Source organism: Panicum virgatum, chromosome 9N (assembly GCF_016808335.1).
Source record: "Panicum virgatum strain AP13 chromosome 9N, P.virgatum_v5, whole genome shotgun sequence".
In the NCBI taxonomy this organism is placed as follows: Eukaryota; Viridiplantae; Streptophyta; class Magnoliopsida; order Poales; family Poaceae; genus Panicum; species Panicum virgatum.
This window is the reverse complement of record NC_053153.1, coordinates 61,246,777-61,261,566: the sequence shown is the minus strand read 5'-3', so window position 1 is coordinate 61,261,566 and position 14,790 is coordinate 61,246,777. Positions and strand designations below refer to the sequence as shown.

Sequence of the window (14,790 nt, the reverse complement as noted above, 5' to 3'; positions counted from 1 at the left end):
GGATAAGGGGGCCAAGGCCTTTTTTCCCGGTTGGAGACAACAACCGGGACAAAATGGGGGCCTTTTGTCCCGGTTGGTAGTTCCAACCGGAACAAAAGGGTACGCGGGCCTTTTGTCCCGGTTGGAACCACCAACCGGGACAAAAGGCCCCCATTTTGTCCCGGTTGGTGTCTCCAACCGGGACAAAAGGCCTTGGCTCCCCCCCCGCTGACCCGGCTAGCCGTTGGACCCGGGACAAAAGCCACCTATTGTCCCGGGCCCAAAGGCTGCCGGGACAAATGGCCTGGAACAAAGGCCTATTCTGTAGTAGTGAGTAAGCAAGTCGTGCTCTTGTTTAAGGAAGCTAGTAAGCAACCGGAAGCAAGTAGCGAAGTAAGCAACAGGAAGCAATATGCTGATCGTCCTCTTATCTAAGTAATCAACCGACCCATATTATCCACTGGTGCACCACGGGTCAAAAACATATTCAAATGGAGTGGCCGGTGCTCCTGTACACATCAAATGGATCGGTGGGTCAGTTGCGGTTCGATCCATGGTTGAACCATCCCCATGCATAATTCGGTCTGTCCGTTAACCTTTCGACGGGCCCGCGCTCGCACCCTGCGTGCCAACCGACCCCACCCGCTACGCCATGCTGTTGCTGCATGTGGGCCAGCTCAAGGAAAAGGCCCTTAAAGAAAACAAATAAATAAAATAAGGACCCTCCCCTCCTCTCGGATTCAGATCAACTTTTGACTTTGATCTTTCTCTGCAGTCACGCAGATCCGCTGTCCAGCAGCAATCCTACGGCACCTCATGGGTGACAGAACTCGCTCGCGGCTCATGGGTGATCGGCTCTCTTCCCCTTCCCCTATCCTCGTCTCCTGCTTATTGCTCGCTGCGGCCGCAAAGACGGAGGCGGCGATGGAGCCGGGCGAGTAGGGCTCGGGTGGCGGCTGGAGCGAGGGAGGGCGGAGCGGCGCACAACGCTCGCTGCGGCGTGACGGCGGAGGCGGTGGCGGGCGTGAGGCTCCATCGGCGGCGGGCGAGCAGGGCTTGGGCGGCTGCTGGGTGCCGAGCTCTTGCCCTGTTTGTCGGAGCAGTGATTAGAACAGTTGTATTAGTACTTGCATTGATTTCTTCTTCAACTTTCAACTTGTTTGCTAAGGATGTCAAGTGTGTTGTTCACTAATGAGGTAGATCCTGGATGGCTGGCAGCTCGAAGTGCTAAATTGAGAAATTTGCGGATCATATTTTTGTAGCGAAGCATCTCATTTAATATTATTCTCTATTATATTTCGTCCATAGTTGTCTTATACTGTCCCACTATATGTTGTACGTGTTCAACGCTTCAGTACATATTGTGATGGGAGAAATTTGATATTCATCAGATCTAAGAACTTTTAAGTATGGGCACATAATATTTCGGTTCTACTGAATAGCCCACAGCTGCATGTACTAGTTTGCTTTAGAGGATCACCAAAAACTTTGTACTCCTCCAAGATAAAATTTTCATCAAGACTGACAATTGCCACAAGATAGCAATTGTTGTCGTCCAATGCCGCGGTGCATGCTACCATGGATCTTTCATACTCATCTTGAAAAGCCTCAAATATAATTGGTGTGTAGTGCTTGATAGCTTGGATTAGCATAGGTGTCCTCATTTTGATTCTTGGTATTTTCTTCCTTGATTCAAATTCAGCATTTAGCTTATTTTTTTCTTATCTTCGACCACCCTTTCAAAATGCTTAAGAAATCGAATTATATCAAATTGAAATCTCTCTCAATTCACTACTTAGACTCTCACTCAATTGTGTACTTCTCATATCTAATGTGAAGACATCCTTCATGTAACATTCAACTTATTTTTCTTTCATCTTGTATATACTATCCAACCAACTTTGCTTACTCGACTTTGCCCTTATGGAGTTAAATGCTTGTTCAAATGTTTTCTCATCTTCGTACTATACATGCACTATGTCGTGGTGTGCAAACCCACAGCCGGGTGGCGTAAAGCACCCGCCTAAGCCCAGAGGGTGATTACTCGGGGGTTAGCTAGGATTAGCCCAATCTCGGTGGAAGAATGCGATGAACACAACAATTTTAGAGTGGTTCGGGCCGCCGGAGCGTAATACGCTACGTCCACTGTGTGTTATATTGCTTGCGCTCTCAAGAAGTTGAGAGCAGGGTTGCTCAGAGTGAAAACCGAGCTTGTGTTGTGTGAGTCTTGGTGTGTCTGTAACTGAGTCTAAAGAGAGTCTCCAGTGTGCAGCGAGCGCCTCCCTTTTATATCTCAAGGGAGGCACGTACATGGTCGTTGGGTCCCTGACAGGTGGGCCCAACGATGTAGTATAAAATGACATAATGTACAGACATTATGGCATTGCAGGCGCGCGGAGATCTTATTCCTGGATTTCCTTGCTCTGTCCGTGGGAATCCTCCGTCCAGCATAGCCATGCCCTGTCTTATCGAAACGGCGCCAGGGTGTAGCTTGCGACGTTGCCTGCAGCGTAGCTAAACGGGCCGTGTAGCTTGCGGCGTAGGCGGTATGATGAAAAGGTGCTGTATCGTCGTATTCATTTAATGCGGCAGGCAGGCTCTGCGCGGATGCGGCGCATGCGGCTATACTGTGTACCTCGGTAATATGCGGTCTACAGTGAGGCCTGACAAAGGCTGCCCCGCGTGCCGCGGTGGCAGAGCACGCCTCAACCACCCGCATTGAATGCGGTGGGTGGGCGAGTCTTCCAGCAGAAGACTCGCGCCCGCGCCTGCGCCTGTGAGACACGTGGCGCCCCCGGACCCCGCCCCGGCGGTATGTTGGTTCTACGCGCGTGGGAGGTCCGGACGGACGCGGGGAGGTCCCGGACCCCTATGGGGGGTCCGAGCCCTCGGCTGTTGGCTCGGAGCTTCCCCTCCTCAGGGACACGTTGCGTCACCGGACCCGTCCCAGAGCGGGGAGCGGGTCCGGGACCGTTGGCCCGGTGATGTAAGAGCCTGACTCGTGGAGCCCGACTGTTCCGCCCCTTATGACGTAGTTACGGATGACTACGCGAGTCCTGCCTTGTTGCAGTAGGAGTGGGTATCTCTGCTACAGGATACCGACACACTAAAATCTGCAATAATGCTTGGTTCTTTGTCATTTTCTTCTGTTGTCTGTTTGGGAGAAGTACTAGATTCTTCATCGTCGCCTTCGGCTAGATGTTTTACAGCATTCTGCATGATATGAAAAGTGCACAAACCATGCCATACTTCTACAAACACTTCCTTAACTACTTTTTTCCATTGCAGCATCTTGATCAGTATAGATTGTTTTAGGTTGCTTGCCATTATGTGCTCATACATGAAGGACTCAAATAACCACTTGAAGGACTCGAATGTCTCATCATACATGAGAACAACACCAAAAACCACGGTTTACCTGAGCTGATTGAACCCAATAAATACACCAAAAGTCCTGCTTTCCTTATTTGTTCCAAAAATAGTGTTAAAGCTGGCAACATCACCGAAATATGCATAATCAGTGATCATTTTGGCATCAACCCAAAATATATTTGCTATCTGTTCCTCCGGATCTATCTGCAATGCATATTGGAATGACGGGTTAGCGGTAATTTTGTTTTGAAAATACACGAGCATGCTTCCAGCTTGACCATATGCCATCTCTCGTTGGTGTTTGCCCCGTAAATAATAATAATTTTTGTGGTCACGGAGAGTGTAACTAGCCAATTCATGTGATGCTTTGGGCCTAATTCCCACATCGTTGGCTGTTTCAATTTCAAAACCTTATAACTCTGAAAATTTTCTTTGAGACACCATCAAGTGCGAGATTTTTGGCAACCGAAGAATGTGATTGTGTCCCAAAACTAAATCAGCCATGTTATATTTCCCCATCTCTTGATCTAGTACAACACCCATGCGAATTTGATAATTGGTTCTAGTTTCAACTCTTTTACACTTTGTTAGACGATCCCTTTTATCTTTACAACACCCATACGAACTTGACAATTGGTTCTAGTTTCAGCTCTTGGAAGTTTGTTAGATGATCCCTTTTATCTTCCTTTCCGTGACTCTCCTTTGCACAAACACATTTCCATGACCTAATTTTTCCATAAAATTTTCTTTTGTTTGTGTACCTTTTTCTAACTTCAAACCCTTCTTGACCTCCATAGCGAATCCAAAACATCCAAGCCTCTTCAATAGTATTGAACTCCATGCCAACTTCAGGTAACAAACTAGGCAGCACACCCACTCTACAAAGAACAAAAAAAAATAATTTGGTGGTCACAAAACAAAAAAAAATTATCTGATCTAGTGAGAAAGTAACAACCATGACTTCATATACCTATTTTCTTCCATCTCAAATATGCAGATTTTACTTTGCGCAAGGCTTCTTCCATGAATTCCAACACACTCTAATGTGGCGAGGCAGAAGAGAATCAAATCAGAGCACATATAGCGGAGTTCGCTGAAAACAATCAAGTTGCGAAGAAGAAAAACCAGATTAACTCACGTGTGCTCGATCGATAATCCAACTAGACCGATCGCCGGCGCCGGCGGTCGGGCGCGTCCTGGAGGTACGCCGCTGCCCGCCACCTCCTCCTCGCGCCAAAACGCGAGGCGCTTGGCGCTGTTTCGCGGTAAAAAGAAAATGAGAACTTGTCCTGCTGGTGGTAAAAAAATGAGCTCTAGGTATTGTTGGGCCGGCCCAGCGCTCGCGCGTCCCCTTTGCAGGGTTAAAAAAACCGGTGGTAACCGGTCCGGTTTGACCGGTTACTGGTCAAAACGGTCCGGGCCGGTTTCGGTTTCGGCTGGTACCCAGTCGGCCCAAATTCAAAATTCAAATTTGAATTCAAAAAATGAAAAATTCCTAAAAAATTCCTAAAAATACTTCAAGATGCGACGAATATAATGGTGCCAAATTTTTTCAAAAATTCGTTCATTTAGTATAATTTTCGGGGATTTGAAGTTAAATAAAAAGAAGAAAAAAATAGGCCGGCCCATTAAGGCCCACCGCATATGGCGACCGGTAAACCGGTCAAACCGGCCGATAAACTGGTCAAACCGGTCGGTATACCGGTCGGAACTGGTTACACATGCGATTTTGAATTCCACCGATTTCCGGTCAAACTGGTCCGGTAAACTACTACCGAGGGTGGCGGTTTGACCGGACAGGTCGGGAAAAAAAAACCCTGCCCTGTGTGGCTGTGTCCTCAAAACAGCTAGCGAGCCGAGCCTCGAGCAGTCACGCACGGGAGCACCGTGCTCCGCACTAGCCATCTGGAGCGAGGCGTTGGATCACTGCTGGACGGTGGATCACGGCGACTGCAGAGGAAGGTCAGATACACCCGAACTCAGAGGATCCCGTTCCCAACCTCTCCTATCTCTCTCCACTTGTTTTCTTGATCTCCGCCGCTTCCTCTCCTCTCCCCTCCCCGCGTCTCTAGGGTTTCCACGCCGCCGGATTCGAAACCCGCGCTCCCGAGCAAGGTTGGTGAGCCGCCTCCTCCGCCCCTGCTTCGCCCTCTCCGGTCCCCTAATCCGCGCGGCGCGGCCGTACCGGGTGTTGTTGCTGCTGCCGCGTCGCGACCGTGCTGCCGTCTTGCGAGGTCTCAGATTCGTTGGGTTTTTGGTGGGAGGAGCGGGGGTAGGTGGGGTAATTCGGGCTCGGTGCCTCGCGGGTTGCAATTGGGGCGAGGACGCTGCTGCTTCGAGGGGAATTCTAGGTTTTGCGCTCCGGTTGAATTTGTTTGGTTTGGTGAGTGTTTTGTGTGGCGAGCGTGTCGGTGCTTGCGATGTGAGAGTTGTTATGATTCGTGTCTTGCGATCTGCAGCGCCGCAACTTGCTGAAGGTTTTTTCTCTCGAAATTTTCTTAACCGCTTTTTTGGTGTGGGTCGTGTTCGTGTCCCTAGATTTGTTCTCGGTTTAGGGTGTGGTCTCGGCAGAATAGTTGAATCTATTAGCAGAATCTGTTCGTGCTTAGTGCAGTTCTGTGGCGGTGTTGGTTGAGCCTTTGTTGGCCAATCATACAGATTCCTGTGCTTTTTTATTGGCTGGTTCTGCTTTTATGCTCATTTATTTCCTGCCGTTCACTTTATTTCCCCCTTTAGCTAATTTGCTTTGCGATTACGTTTCAGTAACCAGCGGGGCAACTCCATCAAGTGACCTGTGCTAATTATGCGATCTTCATGGGCTGACTCAGTTGCGAACGCCGAGGAATCGGCGCCCGCGACTGGTGCTGCTAACGGATCGGTTGCTAATCACGGCAACCCGCGCCCCACGCGGAGCTCCTACGTGCCTCCTCACCTCCGTGGCCGTCCAGCTGGTGCTGGCTTTGACGCCCAAGCAGGCTCAGCAGCGCCGGCGCAAGGTGGCCCACTGCCCTCGGCTGCTGCACAGCCATCTGGTCCAGCTGCTGCTGTCGGTGGCCCTCGCTGGGCTGGCATTGTTAACGGTGGTGGCAGTGGCAGTGTGGGTGCTCCTCGCCAGGGTTATGGCGGTGGGGGCCGTGGTGGTGGGGGCGGTGGCGGTGCCTGGAACTCCCGTCCTGGGGGTTGGGACCGCAGAGACCGGGAGCCGGATCCCTTTGCTAAAGCTGAGGCAGAAGAAGTTGACTTTGAGGGTGAGAACACTGGCATCAATTTTGATGCCTATGAAGACATCCCTGTTGAGACCAGCGGCCACGATGTACCCGCACCAGTCAACACATTTGCAGAGATTGATTTGGGTGATGCGCTGAATGAGAATATCCGGAGGTGCAAGTATGTGAGACCAACACCAGTGCAGCGCTATGCCATCCCAATCTCCATCGCTGGACGGGATCTTATGGCCTGCGCACAGACGGGGTCTGGAAAAACTGCAGCCTTCTGTTTCCCAATCATCAGTGGCATCTTGAAGTCAAGGCCACCCCAGAGGCAGCAGCGTAGTTCAAGGACTGCATGTCCTCTGGCTCTGATCTTATCTCCCACCCGTGAGCTTTCAGCCCAAGTATGTCAAACAATTATTGTTTAGGCAGTAGTCATGTAATGTAGATCTCCTTTTAAACTTTGTTTGGTTTTCTTGTGACATTTGATGCCTTAGATCCATGAAGAAGCAAAGAAGTTTGCATATCAGACTGGTGTCAGAGTTGTGGTTGCATATGGAGGTGCACCGATAACAAATCAGGTACCTCTTTGTTCATGATGTGTTTGGCTGGTAATGATTGTGGTTCCTTCCAGTTTAAATTCTCAATGCATTTATGTCTTCACTTTAGATTCTTAACGATACTATTGCCATGAACTTTAATGGTTAAATTTGTGTTCTGCATTAACCACGAACTGGAATTTACATGGTCCTTAGTTGCAAATATTGTAGTTGTATTCTACTGCAAAGAATGAAAAAGGCCTTGTCTCTCTCTGTAATGTTGTTATAATGACATGGTTGTGCTAGACTGCAAGTGTAGCAAAAATAGATATGAAGTTTTCTTCTGACTGAGTTTGCTAGTCCCCTTGCCACGCGGAGTATTTAGAGGTCTCTGGAAATGTAAGCAAACATGCCATTTGCCAAATTTAGGCAATGGATTTGGTTAATAAACTACATAAATACTTTTGATTATCACATTAATGCAAATGGGATTTTTTGTTAATCCAAGTTTATTTTGTGGGGGCTTGACAGAGACATGAAAAGCGATTATACAAGATGTTAACGATTCATGCATCTTTAATTTTCTTATGAATCTGATTGCTGTAATCGTTGGCTCCTTTTTTGTTCATTGCACTTGTGTGATGTGAAAATCATATTTATTTATCATGTATTTTCCTATCTATTGTAGCTGAGGGAGTTAGAAAGAGGTGTTGAAATCCTGGTGGCAACTCCTGGACGCTTAATGGATCTGTTGGAGAGGGCTAGAGTCTCACTGCAAAACATTATGTATTTAGCTCTCGATGAAGCTGATCGAATGCTTGATATGGGTTTTGAGCCACAGATACGTAAAATTGTTGAGCAGATGGACATGCCTCCACGTGGTCAGAGGCAGACAATGTTGTTTAGTGCTACATTCCCAAAAGAGATACAGGTTTGTTTCTTTCCAGTTCCGCCTAAACCTTTTATATTTCTCCATTATTGTCTATTTTTATAATTCTAGAGCATACATGTAGAAACCTATGGGTTTGTAAGGCCTACACTTTATGCTTGCATGTGTGGCTGTTTATCTAATTGTTCTTTATTACTGTGCCCTATAAAGCTGTAATGAGTTTCTTCTTTGCTCTCAACCAGTATTTAACCAAAAAAATTAAATGTAGGCGTGAAAAACCATAGTATCTGTTTCCTTTTGTGGCAGTAGTTTCCCAACAAGGGTCTGGCATTGTTTTAGAGAGTTACAGAGGCTATGCTTGCATTGCATTGCATTGCATAACTGCAGAGTTTCACAAATACGTAAGATTGCGTTGGAATTGAGGGTTTTCTTTTCCTAGGAAGTACACATGCAAATATGTAAGGACTGCCTGTAACTTAGTTATTTTGCAGGATGCATGTAGTGTTTGTTCCTATCCATTTCTTATGTAAATGCTTTGTAATGAAGCTCTGATGTACCGTTCAGACTTTGTTCACATCTCATGTCTTTATAATGCCATAACTTCTTTAGTACTATTCTGTGTGTAGTGGTATTGCTTTCTATTGGAAAAGTGTAGTTCAATTATTTACAATTATTTACGGTGTTAAGAATGGATGATTAACTATTATGTGAAAATGTGTGCCATAACATTTGTAGTAACTTGCATGGGAACAAATTCTGAAAGCAGGAGTAAGAACTACCCCCATCAATTAGTTCATTTAGGTCACAGCTTGGTTAACTATGTCTTGCTTGCCAAAGCTTTTTTAGGAGAGCTGACTTTACTGTCATTTCAGACTGTTTTCTTTCTTAGATGACAGGATTAAATGATTAATCCATCACATGTTTGCTGTCATAAATACTCTGGCATACTCATTTTTTTATTGTGCTGAAGGTTTTGTATATTTGTTATATGCAGAGTATGGCTGCAGATTTCCTTGCTGATTACATCTTTCTTGCTGTTGGGAGGGTTGGTTCAAGTACCGATTTGATTGTTCAGAGGGTGGAGTTTGTCCTAGATGCAGACAAACGTAGCTACCTCATGGACCTTCTTCATGCGCAAAAGGCTAATGGTACACATGGGAAGGTAATAGTGTTTTCTAGGATTTGTTGTTTCTTAGATCGAACGTGATTGATTTTTAAGTTTCGAAACCAAGTAAACTTAGTGTAAGTAATTATTAATTTTGTGTTTTTGTATTTTGTTATTTTCAAATGTTTTTACAGTTCTGAACTCATGATGCTTTGTTCCAATGTTTACTCTTTAATTTTTATGATGCAGCAAGCTCTTACTTTGGTCTTTGTGGAGACAAAGAGGGGGGCTGATGCTCTGGAGGACTGGCTCTATAGAAATGGTTTCCCTGCAACTAGCATTCATGGAGACAGGTCACAACAGGTACAGATTTGACTTGCGTGCATGCTTTTTACCTTGTGGCAAAAAGTTGTCATATAGTGCATTGATTTGTTATAATCATGTAGTACTCCCTCAATTTGAAAATACTAAGTGTATTTCATTTCGTGAGGACAAGTTTCATTTCGTGAGGACAAGACTTTATTAGTACATAATTTTTGTGACTCAAAACTCAATAAAGTTTTGTATTGCAAAATTTTACTGATCTATGATTATTATTTAATATCACATGAATGGCATTTAGAAGAGTCGTTGGTCAAAGCCTTGTCCTAATAGAATGAATTACACCTTGTGATTTCAAGCAGGAGTATATAAGTTTAGAAGATAATAGGGGTGGTTGATTGTAGAAAGGGAACATATCAGGTGCAAACCAACCTCTCCGTGCAAATCGTGCAAACTCTAATCTGGGCCACCGGATCAACATCCAAGGGGGGCGCAGAGGGAGTGGGAGGAGGGGGGATTTGCAAAAGTGTGATTACCCAATCCAAGGTTGGGCGGTTAATTGTAAAATTACCCAATCCCCCATGCCCCTTAGATGTTGATCTGGTGGTCCAGATTGGAGTTTGCACGGTTTGCACGGAGAGGTTGGTTTGCACCTAATATGTTCCCTTGTAGAAATTGGATTTGTAATTGTCACAATTATATCGCCGGTGAATAGAGTTGTCGGTCATAGCCTTGTCATAATGGAATGAAATACACCTTGTGATTTCAAACAGGAATAGATATGTTTAGAAGATAATATGGGGAGTTCATTGTAAAAATTGGATTTATAATTGCCACAATTATATCACGAGTTAACGCATCAGGAGCAATTTGTTACTTGTGTTTTTGCGACATCATTTTGCATCTGCTAGATCTCTAAATGAATGAAACTTGAAATCTGAGCATATGGTATGTCTGCCTGACCTCAAAAGATTTGGAATTCTTTAATGGGTTTTTGATACTTTAAAAGTTAAAGATTCAGAATTCTTTTCTGGGTTTTTGATACTTTAAAAGTTTCCATTGTTGTGTGTTTTTAAATTTAAATTGAAGTGCTACTATTTCCGCAAGTTATACGAGTACAAAAGAACACATCTTGGTACTCCAATAAAATGAAAATATCACTCTCTTTGTTGCTCCGGAATGATATTGTATTGGCTTCGAGCACAGTTCGTGAACAGAAACTTAGAAAGAGTTGGATATTTTAAGAAATAGATTCAATGTTCAACTTCATGAACTACTGAAATTTGATTGCATATGTTTCTATTTTCACTGTATTGTTTATTTTTAACCTGCAACTGCCGCAGTGATGTGGTTATTATTAAATTCTAATATTCTAGGTTCCTTAATACCATGTTTACCATATATGGTACTGTTCATTGTGCAGGAAAGGGAGCAGGCTCTAAGATCATTCAAGAGTGGAGCAACTCCCATCCTTGTGGCAACTGATGTCGCTGCTCGTGGTCTTGACATACCACATGTTGCTCATGTTATCAATTTTGACCTCCCAAATGATATAGATGACTATGTCCATCGTATTGGAAGGACTGGGCGTGCCGGCAAATCTGGCCTGGCGACTGCATTTTTCAATGAGAGCAACATTTCGCTAGCAAGGCAGTTGAGTGAGCTCATGCAAGAGGCCAACCAGGAGGTTCCACAGTGGCTTGAACGGTACGCTGCCCGTTCAACCTATGGAGGTGGCGGCGGCGGTAGAAACCGCAGATCAGGTGGCGGTGCCAGATTTGGTGGCCGTGACTTCAGGCGAGATAGGGGCGGTGGTGGGTATGGTGGCGGCGGTGGCGCTTATGGTGGTGGTGGATATGGGGGGTCATCGGGATATGGTGGTGGCTATGGAGGCGGCAGCGGCAGCGGCAGCGGCTATGGTGGTGGTCAGAGTATGAGCGCTTGGGACTGATCTTGATTCTTACTAAGCGTGAAGTTGAAAATGAACCGACAGTGATCAATTGGTTCCCTCGGGTTAAATGGATGCTTGGAAATGAAATTGGTATCTTGACTGGATGAGTATGGTGTTGGGAAACGTCCCCTACGCCTAGTGTTCTGGTTTTAATCTTTTGGTTTATTTATGTTGTACTAGGAATTGGCTTGTGTGTTCGTTTATTATCTGGATTGCTGGGCTACTGTTGTCTGTTTCTTCCCGATATGTTAGTTTTGGTTTTGCTATTTCAGCCTTACGCACGGGGTGATTCTGCTTTGGTTGTTAATTTTAGTGTGTTCTTTGATCTCTCGCAGAAGTTACCTACCTTTTGTTGTTCCAGCATTTTTAAATGCTGCCTTACGTACTGTTCTGTTCTCACAACGAGCAGGTGACTTAGTTTTTGCTGTTATCATTAGTGAAAAGATTAGGGCAGGACTAGATTCTAAGTGGATGCATCTAACTAGCTCTCGTATTTGGAATATCTGGATTAGTTATTGAAAAACAAATGCAATGCCAGATGGAACCAAATGTGTGATGGCCATTGGTGGCTCGAATGGAAGTGTTATCGCACGGTTACCAAAATTGTAAATTAGGTAAATGAGCTAAAAAAGTGTTATGGTGATGATATTTCTTTCACATTTTATGACACTCCTTTATCTTCTGCCATATTAGCTCATGATACTTCCATTTAGATTGGCCTAACTGATGGGCAACGTCCAACCTCATTAGTGAAAGATTAGGGCAGGGCTAGATCCTAAGTGGATGCATCTAATTAGCTCATGTATTTGGAATATTTGATCTAGGATCAAGTGTTATTGAAAAACAAATGCAATGCCAGATGGAACCAAATGTGTGATGGCCATTGGTGGATCAAATGAGAGTGTTATCGCACGGTTATCAAAACTGTAAATTAGGTAAACGATCTTAGAGTGTTATGGTGATGATATTTCTTTCACATTCTATGACGCTCCTTTATCTTCTGTCATATTACATTAAGATTGGCCTATCTGATAGTCAACACCTCATTTGTTTGTTGCGTTGTAAGGCTTTCTCCAGTGATCGCACCCTAGTCCTATGTGTCACTAGCAGGACGATGAGAGAGAAGAATCGAAGCTCCTTTTGGTTCGAGGCTTCAAGATTCCGTGTGGCAGGCTTTTTTTGCCACGGTAGCGCACCCACCGCTGCGCCACGATCTCGACAACGTACTGGTCCTGCGGTCCTGCCTGACTCTCTTGCCAGTCGCCGGAATGTGCCTCCCCAGGAAACGAACGGCAGAATCTGGCAGTTGGGCCTCCGTCCGCTTGGCCCAGACAGTCGCCGGAATGGGCCTCCTCAGGAAACGAACGGCAGAATCTGGCAGTTGGGCCTCCGTCCGCTTGGCCCAGACGGCTCCCCTTCTTCTCGAGGCTCCCAGATCGGATCCTGGACCAACGGCAGACATGACCCGACGCCCCCGGCGGGCGGCGCGCGGCGTCGTCGCCGGCGACGAGAACATGACGTGAAAGATCCGACCGTTCACCAGCGTCTTCCCCGCCATCTCGATGGCACTCCTCGCCCAGATGGCCCCCCTGCGACCTGCGTGCGTTGAGCTCGGCGGATTGGCGGGGACTGGCACACCTCGCTGCAGAGGTCTTCCTCGCCGCGGGCGTCCAGCTTCGTGCCCACCATGCTCTGCCGCGCTTCCATGGAACTCCCTGCCGGCCGTCAAAGCGTGCCACCGACATTAATCTCAGAACCTTTCAGCGGAATCCCTTTTGAAACCTGTCTCTGCATGTCAGTAGTCAGTCAGGTCTCCGTCAAACAAATCCAAGCGATGAAGATCGAGTGATGTGAATCTCATGACGGCACACCCAGAGCACGAGACACATGCGCTGGGCAAACTTCAGTCACATTGCAGCATTTTCTGTTTCAGAAGTTTGAACCATCGCGGATATGTTGCTGGCAAAGCACCGATGGATAGACTGAACTAATTGAAGCCTGAAGTGCAGTCTATACAGCGAGCAATTTTGTGACACGTCATCAGACTTGGACACCATCGGAGTATCAGACAGTAGGGTTCATCAACCTGTCAGGGAACTCCTGAAGGTATCAACCGATGGCATGGACTGAATTAACTGAGCAACCAGCAATTTTGGGGTCTTTTAGACTTGGACATCATCAGACAGTAGAATTTTTTTGAAACTGTCAGACAGTAGAATTAACACCCTTTTTTCGTCCTTCTTTTGCCTTAATCATCATTTCAGTCACATCGCTTCTACCAGCAGTGCTGTATTTTGGGTTTCAGAGGTTTGAACCATCATCCATGCGTTGCAGGCCTGCACGGATGGAATGGACTGAATTAGCTGATGCCTGAAGAGGACTTTGGAGTCTACTGGGCGAGCAATTTTGGGGCCGTCTGAGTTGAAGACCATCAGCATCAGGCAGCAGAGTTCATCAACCTATCAGGCAACTCCTGAAGATTTTCAATATAGGCTGCCAACCATCATTGCAGCAGGGGTGCAGGAGAAGAAATCAAGACATACATTATGCGTAACATGGATCCCGAAATTATTTGTCTATCTTTTTTAAGGGGGGATTATTCGTCTATATCACCAGCAACATAATGATTCGACAAAATTACGTACTAGATCATTTTGTTTCACTTTTCTTTTTCATTCCAGCTTATGACTAATTAAGTTAGCACTGCCTGCAAGGCTTGCTGTCTTTTTTTTTTGTTACTAACAGAGAATGTTAATTTTTGCTTGAAGAGTTGCACTGGTCAAAACAAATGTGCCATGTCGCTAGCGGAGATTGTGAACCTCTAGTCAAGTACAAGGGCTAGATCATGAATGCAAAACTCCGAAATTATTCTACGGTACCTGAAACTATGCTACGAGCTCTCAGATCAAAATCGTGAGAACACTCTGAATTCAATGAGGCTCTGTTGCCTCTCAGACTTGGGCATAATTTGCATCTTCAGAATTCAGGCACAAGTACCTGCAGTTCTCCTTCGACCCTCATCTTGCATCAGCATTGCTGACATTCAACATCCAATGGAGCAGAGAAATCACAGCAGTCGACATTGTTGCCTGATGCACTACTCCCTCAGTCAGTTAGATATATTCAGATATGTGACTAGTTCTACTTCTGCCTCCTACCGGGCATCAAATGCAACCCAAGGGAGAGATGGAGGAGAGACTCACTTCGGACCCTTGATCGCCCTTCTCCGGCGAGCGGCCATGAACAGAGCCCGCCATCCGTGGCTCCCGAGGACACCAAAAGGCATCTTTTTGTTGGGACAGATGCACTAACAAATGGATTACTTAATCCATCATCTTGTGATGATCATTGAGGAGAACATCTACCAATAGATATGCAGCAGAATAATAAATATCACATGCACAAGAGATACAGCGATTTACATG

At 45.8% G+C, this 14,790-nt stretch overlaps 1 protein-coding gene across 2 annotated transcripts; it reads left to right on the top strand.

The window, feature by feature from the left end:
• Positions 1–5,228: 5,228 nt before the first annotated feature.
• Positions 5,229–11,690, top strand: LOC120688021 (DEAD-box ATP-dependent RNA helicase 52B-like). Of its 2 annotated transcripts, none has more exons than XM_039970145.1 (7): positions 5,229–5,313; positions 6,115–6,964; positions 7,058–7,141; positions 7,788–8,030; positions 8,983–9,150; positions 9,343–9,456; positions 10,838–11,642. In XM_039970145.1, exons 2-7 carry the CDS (start codon positions 6,155–6,157, stop codon positions 11,363–11,365), a joined length of 1,947 nt encoding a protein of 648 aa, XP_039826079.1. In that variant the 5' UTR covers positions 5,229–5,313; positions 6,115–6,154; the 3' UTR covers positions 11,366–11,642. The 2 variants fall into 2 exon arrangements, with proteins under 2 accessions (XP_039826079.1, XP_039826078.1); XM_039970144.1 differs by lacking the exon at positions 5,229–5,313 and adding an exon at positions 5,320–5,466 and having other exon boundaries at positions 10,838–11,690.
• The last annotated feature ends 3,100 nt before the right edge of the window (positions 11,691–14,790 follow it).

Excerpts from the sequence above, each read along its gene's own strand:
- LOC120688021 (XM_039970144.1), top strand. The coding sequence starts at position 6,155 with ATGCGATCTTCATGGGCTGACTCAGTTGCGAACGCCGAGGAATCGGCG. Across the intron at positions 6,965-7,057 it reads CCCGTGAGCTTTCAGCCCAA|ATCCATGAAGAAGCAAAGAA; the intron begins GTATGTCAAACA and ends TTGATGCCTTAG. Across the intron at positions 9,457-10,837 it reads ATGGAGACAGGTCACAACAG|GAAAGGGAGCAGGCTCTAAG; the intron begins GTACAGATTTGA and ends TTCATTGTGCAG.